Below are 10,981 nucleotides of genomic sequence, written 5' to 3'. Positions count from 1 at the left end.
AGGTCTCTGCTGTGTTCCCATCACTTGCTCAATGAGACCTTACACTAATTTTCACTCTGGATAGCTTTCTGTTATTGACTGCAGGAGGTAAAAGGGGGGCCATGAAGCATCCATGGCACTCCACACTGCCTTTGGAGTCAGGACAAAGGACAACTTGAAAGGCCTCTCGGGAGCATTGAACAAAACGAAGAGCTCTGAAGCTCACTGTGGTGTAACGCTGGCTGTGAACTGAAAGGGCAGCAACTGAACCATTTGTCTGAAGCCCTCCTGAAAAAAAAAGACTTGTTTGGCTGATTCAGAAGAGTTGGCCTCTTAGCTGATGCTGCACCGCCCATAAAAGTGGCTGTTGGTAATGAGCTGCAGGATTGCAAAGTGACTGATGTATTTTACAGATTGCTCTATTTTGGACTGACGCAGTGGCAGTACCTGTCTGTAGGCGCTGATGCTGATGAGTTGACGCCTGGCTTATGACCGGGGCATTGACCCAATTGCCTGCATTTATGTCTGGGGAAGAATGGATCAAAGTGAGTATACCTATCACTGGAATATCTCCACAGCAAGCTGACGTCAAAAAAACAATATTGAGAGGTGCAGGGCTTTATAAGAGCCGAGAGCTACTCGTCAGCAATAAGAAACAAAGGCAAAAGAGGCAAAAAGCAACACACTGGTGAGGGAGAATAGCCATCCATAGGACTTTCTGAATTCCTGGTGATTCCTGGGACAGAATAGCCGAAGCGCTTGAGCTATTTCAAGTAAGTAATCTTGCAACTTTCCAATCGAAATTGTTCCCTTTTTCAACTTCGACTCGAACCCTTAATCTGTGCGCCCCCCCCCCCCCTTAAGGGGGTTGAATTCATTTTGTTTTTAAATCATTTTTCCTTTTAACTCATAAAAGGTGTCCCTGCCATTAAATTACAAGCGTGACTATAATTCGTAGGTTCACTTGTAAATATCTTTGTCTTTGTTTGCCGAGTAGTTAGTTGGGTTTTGTTTTTAATTAGAATCGTTTATTTTGCTTTCAATGGAATGTTTTGCAAATCTTACGGTTATTGTGGGGTCCGAGGAATTGTTTTGTAGTCGGGGTATTAGACGCGAAAAGGACAGGACAGACTCTTCGACCAAGTGCCTGGGGTCAGAGTGGGTGGTGAACCTCGTGGTTAATCGGTTCCTCGGTAATTTAATCGCCAACTAAAAGCGACACGTTGATGGAAGAATCCTTGCAGCAGGTTTGAAGTGTGGTGAAGACTCTGGGACTATCATCGGTGCAAGCTTGTCTTTGTGTTGCAGGTACAAAACAGTCATGCCCTGTCTGAAACTGTGTACCTTCCTCCTTGGAGCCGCGCTGGCCATCAGCTGTTTGGACGGATTCCAAGCTGCCCCGAGCAGGTCTGTCTGAGAACCAATTTCCTTTTCAAAACCTCCTTTTGCCAATTTTATTTCTTTTTTTAATTTCCTCTACTGTGTGAAGTTTTGATGGGAGATAGTTGGGATCCTGTTCCATCGGAAACGCTACCCAGAAATTAGTAATGTGCCATTGATTGCCTCAAATTTCTCTTGTAATCCATAAATTTAAGATTGGTCATTTTCTCGTTATTAATTCAAGTCCCTATGAAAATAAAGAGGATGTAGGAATTTGGCAGCGAATAAACTGTGCTAATTGAAACCACTCCAGCGCAAAGGCTTGGGAAAGCATGGGTGATAGTTCAGATATGCTGTTACACACCTCTGGAGCAAGTTAGATTTGAACTCAGACCTCCTGGTTCAGAGGTAGGAACACTACCATTGTGCCAAAGGAGACCAGCATGGTGTAATAATGTTGATATGGTACAGCTGTTTGAATGTTGTTATGTTTTAGCTGTTGCAGTTCAGACTCCAAAACCCTTTTATAATGTAGTATGAGACCAATAATAAGATCTTTTGTAGAACATATGTACATAGTACAGTCTGTCAGGGGAAGAATTGGTGCACGTTATTTTTTGTTGTAACCTTTAAGGACAGGGACACTTTTAAATCCTTGCAGCATCTGCCGCATTACGCCAGTCTGGTCTCAATTCAGAGAGTAGTTAAGTAGTTTTAATTTCTACTCCAAATAGTGCAGTACCTAACCTAGGCTGACTCTCCTGTGTACTAATTGAGGGAGTGCTTCACACTTCTAGGAGCCCATTTGTTCCATTCTGCAAACGAGCAACTCACCCAGTGTCACTACCCTGGCTGCCTGCACCTCGTAATGCTACACTTCTCTGATCATTGTTTAACTCTCCTTTTGAAAGGATCAACTGAACTACAGGAACAGATAATAAGGACACATGGTCAGAAGCTTGCTTAGAGAAGTAGTTTTTAAGGGACATCTTAAAGGGGAAAAGGCAGGCAGAAAGGAGAGGCATTCCAGAGCTAAGACCCATGATACCAAAAAAAACTGGTATCACTGGTGAAGGAATTCATATCAGGGAAGTGCAAAATTCAAGAATTGAAGGAACACAGAGAACGTAAGTAAAGCTTGTAGAAGTTTATAGGAATATATCACTTTAATCCATTACATGTGTAAATAGCCTCTGTGTCTTGATTACACATTTAAACGGTTGGACTTTAGTGGATGCAACACATCTGTAATTTTCTTTTTCTTATTTATATGTACTCACTGACTTCACTGATTATATGGGAAATCAGACTGGGCAGCATAGAAAGTAAAAAACAAAGTTCATACATTTTTATAGCACCATTCATAACCTCAGTACTTCAAAGTGAACAAAGTATTCAAAAATAAGACTCAGAGATAGTAAGAACTGCAAATGCTGGAGTCAGAGACAACACAGTGTGGAGTTGGAAGAACACAGCAGAGCAGTCCGCATCAGAGGAACAGGAAAGTTGATGTTTCAGACCCGAAATGTCAACTTTCCTGCTCCTCTGATGCTGTCTGGCCTGCTGTGTTCCTCCAGCGCCAACCACACTGTTATTTCAAAAATGAAACAGCCAGTTTTCGATCAGAAAATGTCTCACATTCAGCAATGAAATAACTGACCAGGTAACCTAATTTAGTTCATTGTCACATTTGGATAGAGCGCATGGTTGTGAAGTGCCCTGAGATATTATGGTTTGTTAGATGTTCCGATATAACTGCATGTTGTTCTCGATGCCATTGCATGGCTTTAGTAGATTTAAGCATTTGTGTAAATAAATGAAACCTAACCCAAAGTACAGGATGTGCCTTAAGTTGAGGCACATATGAAGAAACCAGGTCCTTGCACAGGCTGTACTTGTAGGTTCAGTGTAAGGGACTCAAATGTCACTGGTTATGTTCATCTAAGTGGAAGAGATCTCCAGTGGTTGAAGGTGGATGGGTCAGTAGGTCAGTCATCATTGAATTTGATTGATTGATTATTTCAGGAGTCAAGGATAAATTTGTGGTGAGTCAGAATGGTGAAATTAGGAGATCACTTTGCAACCTATCTACTTTTTTTTTGCTGTGCAATTGCATTTAACAGGATGAAGTATCTTGTAAAAAAACATATGGAATGTGCTCATGTAGATTTGAGTTCCATTAAACTACAGTGAGAAATTTATTTGTTTAATCCAGTGTCTGATCACAATGCTTTGTGTGACGCTGAACAACCTAGTGATGGAAAAATTGACATTGGTGTGTCACACGATGCAAATAATCACAACTAGTAAACCAGTAGTGCTTTTAACACTGTGAACCATCCCAAGGCACTTTGCAGGAACATAGTCAGGCAAAAAATGACCGTGAGTCAAAGAAGGAGATGTTAGAAAAGATGATCAAATATTATTGAGCAGCATATTAAGAGAGGGGAGAGAGAATTCACAACAGGCCAGAGATGGACGTACTCTGAGTTCTCAGAGGAACCTTAGAGCTGAAACAAAAGTTACAGCGAAAGAGAGAGAGGTGAAGTCATGAAAAGACTTGAACATGAAGGTAAGAAATGGAAGTGTTGGTAGTTAGAGAGCACAAACATGATGGTAAACAGAACTGGCTGCAGTGTAGAGGATGGGCAGCAGTTATGGTTGAGTTAATCTTTATCATGAGTGGAAGCCAGGAAAAAGAGAACTGGGAATAAAAGCTAACTTACACTGCTCCCCAAGCCAGATCCCAAAGAGCTTGTTGCTGCTTTTTCTGACCATTATTATTGTATCTCACTAAACCAGATACCCTGCACATTCTACAAGCCAAGATGCTGTGCCCCTTGAGTTTGACTCCTGGTTGGTTCCAGCGCTGAGGAAGAGGGCGCTCATGGGCTGGTCAGCTTTACCTGAGGAAGATCTTCTCAAAACGAAGAGGTACTAATGAGCACACATTATTTGAGTCCAGACAAGAATAATCTTCGGCTCAAATTGCCACCACGTAATATTCTGACCACTTGATATAATGTGGAAAGAGCTATTTGTTTTGCAAGTCTAAGATGCTAATAGAACTTGCTTAACATCAGAGAGAAGAAAAGACAGCTTAATATGTCAGCTGTACACCCAGCATTACAAATGAAGATGAGGTATACAAGGTATAGAAGCACTTTAGTAAGGTTAAAAGCAAAGAGTGGGGAGGGATTGTTAACACTATACTGTACCCAATCGGTCACCCTTTCACAAGAAGGTGCAAAAGTATTGAAGGTACAGGAAAGATGATTCTAGAGCTAAAAAAAACTAGAACTCTCTGGAATGAGGAAACACAAATAAAGCTTAAAAACACTGAATAGACCAATTGATTGAACGGCCTGTTTCTGTGCTTTACTTTCAGTGGAGACAATGTTGAACTGTAAAGACAAAACAATTGAGGAAGTCAATGTCATGTTCAAATATTATTGTTTTTGATCAATCCCAGCTTCATTTTTCAGGGGGCTGGTTAGCTATGTTGGCTGAACAGCTAAACATAGAAACGTAGGAACCGGAGTAGGCCATTCAACCCTTCAAGCCTACTTTACCATACATTACAATCGTGTCCAATTATTGAGCTCAATACACTATCCTACCCTCCCCGCATATACATTTAGCCTCAAGACCTATATCTACCTCCTTGCTAAAAAGACAATCTTTTGGCATCAAAGATAACAAGGTGTAGAGCTGGATGAACAGAGCAGGCCAAGCGGCATCAGAGGAGCAGGAAAGCTGACATTTCGCATCAGCAGTTCCCATTATCTTTTGGCATCAACTGCTTTCTGTGATAGTGAATTCCACAGGCTCAGCACTCTCTGGGTGAAGAAATTTCTCCTCATTTCAGGTTAATACTTTATCTTCAAACTATGTAGAGTGACACCAATAGTGCAGGCTTAATGTCTGCACTAGTCTGGTTAATATGAAGCTCCTGCTTGCTCAACCTCACCTGAGGCATGGTGACTGTCAGGTTAAACACACCACTAGCCATTTCTGTCCAATAGTAGAACATCATCTGAGCCGTAGTGACATTCACTTCAGAACTACATCTAGTTCTGACCAGAAAGAGTGTGTCACATATCTGACGTGGTTTAAATTTGAGAGATGAAGTGTTTCCCCTCTTGAAAATGAAACAGGAACATTTATGTATTTCTGCCTCATCAATCAGAGCTCCTATTTTCTGATTTTCATCATCTAATGTTAATATTAATTATCTTTCAAAGGTTGCAATGCAAATGCCAAACCTTATTCACAGACAACGGTTCCACATGAGGATAATGCTGCTGATGTTGGAAATCTGAAATATGAGCAGAAAATGTTGGAAATACTTAGCAGGTTAGGCAGTATCTGTGGAGAAAGAAACAGAGTTAACGTTTCAGGTCAGTGACCATTTGTCAGCACACAAGAATCAGTTCAGATGTTTCAATTCTTCTGCATGAGTGTAGTGCAAATACAAATAAAACAAAGTTAAAATTCATGGTGAACGAACTGAATGCCGATAACTAACAAGATATTAATAGAGGCTTACTATAACATTGATTCAGTTTTTTGCTTGTGCTAACACTGATAACAGTGGGAACAGCAGTATCTTTAGCTTGGTGCTGCATTTTAATGAGACAGGGTTCAGGTACTTGAGATAAGTTAAGGGACAGTGAAGGTATTGACTCTTAGATGTTCATTTCATTGAATGATGATGGTGGTGCATTCCAGTTGACTGACAGAGTCTGTGTTGCTGTGGCAACATGCGCATGCATGTTGTCGTCTGGAGCTAGGGAAAGCAATTTGTAGAGGCTCCAATTTCTTTCCATCGCTGACTGACCAGGAATCTCTGCCACTCTCACCTCCTGCCATTAGCACTTGTTGGAAGGACTTAGAGGTTGATACTCAACCTGAAAACAAAAAGTGCTGGAAATCACAGCGGGTCAGGCAGCATCGATGGAGAGAAAGCAAGCTAACATTTGGATCTAGATGACTCTTCAACAGTGCCGAAGTGAAGTGTAGAGTGTGCGGCATTTATGCAGTCGCTGGGGGAGAGTTGGAGTGCTGGGGGAGAAAGGATGTTGATAGTTCAGATTAGGTAATTGGAATGTGAGAATGGCAGAACAATGGTGTGTTTAAGTGCCAGACTGGAAAGAACAAACGTCTCACTGGGGTCAGGGGGAGGGGAGACAGGAGATGGCGACAGAAAGTATTACAAGCAAAGGTAAAATAAAGGGAAGGAATGGGTTCAAATTTGAAGCTGTTGATTTAAATAGAGTCCAGAAGGTTGTAAAATGCCTAGCCTGAAGATGAGATGTTGTTCCTCCAGTTTGTGCTGTGATTTGCTGGAGCACTGCAGTATGCCCAGGACAGGCACATGAGCATGCGAGCAGGATGCTGTGTTAAAATGACAGGCTACAGGAAAGAGGGGGTCATGCTTGCGCTCAGAGCGGAGGTGTTCTGCAAAGCGGTACCCAGTCTGCGTTTGGTTTCTCCAATGTAGAGTAAGTCACATTAGATGCAGCAAATACAATACACAAGATTGGAGGAGGTACAGCTGCTTCACCTGGAAAGACTGTTTAGACCCTTGGATGGTGAGCAGGAAGGAGATGATGGGGCAGGTGTTGCACCTTCTGCGGTTACGTGGGAAGGTAACGTGGGAAGGGGCTGGTGGTGTTGGTGGTCGAGGAATGGATTAGGGTGTCCTGGAGGGAACGATCCCTGCGAAATGCAGGCAGAGGGAGTGAGGGGAAGATGTGTTTGGTGGTGGTGTTCTGCTGGAGTTGTCTGAAATGGACCTCAAAGTCAAGTTCTAACTTAAGCTATTGTAGGCTGTTTCAAATTGTACTACAGAAGTGGGAAACATGCATGGGCTGGATTTTCGTAGGAATGGCCGCGTCACACAGATTGCACACTGACCACTTTTTTTTTACAAAATAAGGGAATTCCACATTTCTGAGAGGAAATTCCTCAGAACAGAAGAGCCTTACTTCAATTCTTTCAATTCATATGTAGCGGGGAACTGTCGGAGGAAGGCAAATCACATTCCAGTTCACAGCAGTCATCTTCCGTATTTTGCAATTTAAAGGTCCTGACAATCATGTTGACAGCCGCTGTCAAATCATTAAGTACATAAGAGGGTAGAATACCCAGCAGGTAGGGAACTTGGTAAGTAGGGTGCCAGCTGGAGAGGGTGCTAACTGGATCAGGGGTAAGACTCCAGGTGGGTAGGAGACCAACTGGGAAGGGGTTCGCGCACCAAAAGAGTGGGACGCAAGGTGGCAAGGTAAGTATTTAGGATTGGTTTGTGTGGGTGGGAGGTTTTGGATCCAGCCAGGTTCAGGACCAATGTTGGGAGGTGGGGCGGGGGGGTGGGAGCAGTAAAATCGGGTCATGTACAGCAGGAGCGATAGCAGTGGTCAGGTCGGGTCTGGTCCAGTGCAGTGGGATGGGGATTGGTGGGAGGGAATCAGGGTCTGGTTGGTGGGGGAGATGTACTTGGGAGTGTGCGAGATAAGTATGGGGCCTGTTGGATTCAGGGTTAGCCTCTTAATATAAGTCTAACTTTTCCTGACTAACTATTTTGTTTAATTTCATCCGAATGCTCCTAAGTCTCTGGTTTAAATGGAGACTCTCAGAGGGTTCCACGTACCCAGCAGAATGTTCAGTTTTGTGGGAAATTCTTTCAGAATGTGCAATAGTGGGGACTAAAATGGGTCACCATGCACAATGCTTATCTATGCTCGAATAATGACTGACGGCCAGTGGAAAATCCAGGCCATGATTTACTTTGTCTAACACTTGTCATCATATAACCTGATCAGGACTGTTGATTCCCAGTCTTACTTTAAAGGTGGGATTTGAGCTTTATATTTCAGGGGGTTGATGTGAGAAAGAATATAAGAAACGTGCTATCGTGGTACAGGGCAAGGTCTGCAGACTTCATGATTATCATGTTGCTTTACAGCAAGAAATATTCCATTTCCAAGACTGTCTTTACTGACTCAAAATCAGGGAGGTAAAACATTTCTGAGGTGGTAAAAAGAGACCGTAATCTGCTGATGATATTAAGTATTCAGTGTGTGGTTCATTATCAACAATCTTAAAAGAATTGTGAAGCCAGATCTAGAGTGCATGCTAAAGGAGGTCATACCAAACTGTGGTGGTCTGTCAGACCGCAGTCTGGAGTCACCTAACAGAAAAGGCATTAGATTGATCCCTCATTTCAGAATCTGGTTATGCATTACAATTTATAATGTAGAAAGCAAACATCTAATTGGCGAATATATTATACTGTGAGGATAAGCTCTACAGAAAACCTAAATTAAATTCGGAGAATTATTTAAAACTACATTATAAAAGTAAAACAAAGGCAGAAAGGGATGCAGATTCAGTTTAGCAAAAGGCATATTTGGGTTTATATTGGGAAGTTCATAACACAATAGTGTTGTATACTGTCAGATAGAGTTGAGGAAGCAGGAAGACCGGGTATGCTTAAGAAGCAATTGGATGCCAAAAGGGGAACACTTGTACCTTTCAAACTAACTGAAATAAGATGAATTCAAAGGCTTTCTATTGCATAATTATCTTGTGATTTATGTTCAAAGGAATATCAGACTGTGGTATAGATATCTTGTTGGAAAGTAAGTGCTCATGTCATGGTGCTACTAATGAGTGTTATCTACAGATGCATTTTTAGACAAAAAAGACAGTATCTCATGTGGTAACGGGGGACTGGGTTTCTCGGTCATTTTGACCCATTTTTGGGCACCTCAAAATGGATAATTTCATGGAATTTGTAGGAAATGCAGCAGACTGGATTCTCAGCTGAAGGTATGTGAAGTAGTGTTTGTGACATTGGAAGAAATAGATATTTTAAAAAATAATTTTGAAATACCAGTTAATATGTTTCCATTTAAATCACTAGGAATACAATTTCAATCTAGAACTTTAAAATCAGATCTAACTGCATTATACTAATCCTTTTACAGTGCCCTTGTATTTGCTGTAACTGGACCAACCTAGGCATCAGGCACAGTTTCTATCCTGGAAACCAAAGTGGAAAGAATTTCAGCTGATATTGTCTTAAAAGAGTTATAGGATTCATTCTAGATTCTTAATATCCTTCAGACTATATTATTCTTGATAATATTTCCCCAGTGTTAATATTTTATATTGCTGTTTGATTTACAGTTTCATAATTCGAAAATACTTGGTGCTGCTGGTTGGTTATCTATTGACAATTCCAAATAAAAATTTCCCTCCTATAAGATCCATTCATAGGATCAAGAAAGTTATCTGTATTACAAAGCAATATTAGGAAGCATTTTTACTGTACAATAGATGTTACAAATCTAGAATTCATTTCCCAGAAGACTAGAGGTTGGGCAACTGGTGCTTGCAACTAGATTTAGATCATAGAATCCCTACAGTGTGGAAACAGGCCCTTCAGCCCAACAGGTCCACACCGACCCTCAGAGCATCCCACCCAGTCCCATCCCCCTATAACCCACCTAATCTACACATCCCTGAACACTATGGGCAATTTAGCATGGCCAATCCACCTAACCTGCACATCTTTGGACTGCGGGAGGAAACCGGAGCACCCGGAGGAAATCCACACAGACACGGGGAGAACATGCAAACTCCACACAGACAGTCACCCAAGGGTGGAATCGAACCCGGGTTTCTGGCGCTGTGAGGCAGCAGTGATAACGACTGAGCCACCATGCTGCCCTTGTGGGGTCTTTTTTGGGTTTGGTAAGGGTTTTACAGGGAATGGTACAACGACAAGGAAATAGATGTACAGATCAACCTATGAGTTAACTGAATAACCAAACTACAAGAGGAACTGAATGACCTCCAGTTTGTTCCTAAAATTTCAAGTTAAATCACCACTAGTCTTCTCTCTCTAAAGAGAGTGAGGCCTATGGTCTGCTAGGACTATGGTGACTACTTTATTATGTAACAGCATCAGAGTTACAATGACAGTTTTCTCACGGGATTTTTTTGAAGAAGCTAAATCTTTTATCTTGCTCTTTTGTACCGCAAAATACGGTGATTCCAACTGAGTTCTGATGTTTATTCTCTTATCTGTTGCAGTATTCGTGTGAAGAAGAGGAGGTGCAACACTGCCACTTGTGTGACACAACGTCTGGCGGACTTTTTGAGTCGTTCCAACAGCAACTTGGGTGCCTTCTACTTGCCAACAAATGTGGGATCAAACACTTATGGCAAGAGAGATGCCATGGGGCTGTATAGCAGAGAACTCTACAGTTACCTCCAACGCTAGAGCTGAGAGCAGTCCAGGGCCCTTTTTTTCTTAAAATTAGAAGATTATTTCTGTAGGTCCAACATTGGTAGAGGATCATAATGCTGTTTTAGAAGTTTTAAGCAGTGGTACCCTGTTTCACTGTTCTTGCTGTGGAACAACAGTATGGATTTCAGGTTCATTGCCATGTGTATGAAGTTTCCTGCATGTTTTTAATTTGAAGAAACCTGCTGGTACTACATGAATTAATTGTAATAACTAAGTTATTCTGAATCTATTAAAGATGAGTATTGAGAATTTTTTTTAAAAGCTGGACAATATTTGAATTTCTGTGTAGATACCATAGTGAGA

General features: G+C 41.6%; 1 protein-coding gene across 3 annotated transcripts; it reads left to right on the top strand.

Annotated features, from left to right (window-relative positions):
* Window positions 1-389: 389 nt before the first annotated feature.
* LOC125485794 (calcitonin gene-related peptide) lies at window positions 390-10,718 on the top strand. Of its 3 annotated transcripts, none has more exons than XM_048610508.1 (4): window positions 390-524; window positions 1,288-1,386; window positions 4,162-4,293; window positions 10,462-10,718. In XM_048610508.1, the coding sequence occupies exons 2-4, from the start codon at window positions 1,301-1,303 to the stop codon at window positions 10,649-10,651; spliced, it is 408 nt and encodes a 135-aa protein (XP_048466465.1). In that variant the 5' UTR covers window positions 390-524; window positions 1,288-1,300; the 3' UTR covers window positions 10,652-10,718. The 3 variants fall into 3 exon arrangements, with proteins under 3 accessions (XP_048466465.1, XP_048466464.1, XP_048466466.1); XM_048610507.1 differs by having other exon boundaries at window positions 390-752; XM_048610509.1 differs by lacking the exon at window positions 390-524 and having other exon boundaries at window positions 1,138-1,386.
* Window positions 10,719-10,981: the final 263 nt, after the last annotated feature.

The sequence above is a fragment of the Rhincodon typus genome, chromosome 22, assembly GCF_021869965.1.
Source record: "Rhincodon typus isolate 14 chromosome 22, sRhiTyp1.1, whole genome shotgun sequence".
NCBI lineage: Eukaryota > Metazoa > Chordata > Chondrichthyes > Orectolobiformes > Rhincodontidae > Rhincodon > Rhincodon typus.
Note: the sequence above shows the minus strand (reverse complement) of the source record. Positions and strands in the feature narration are given on the sequence as shown.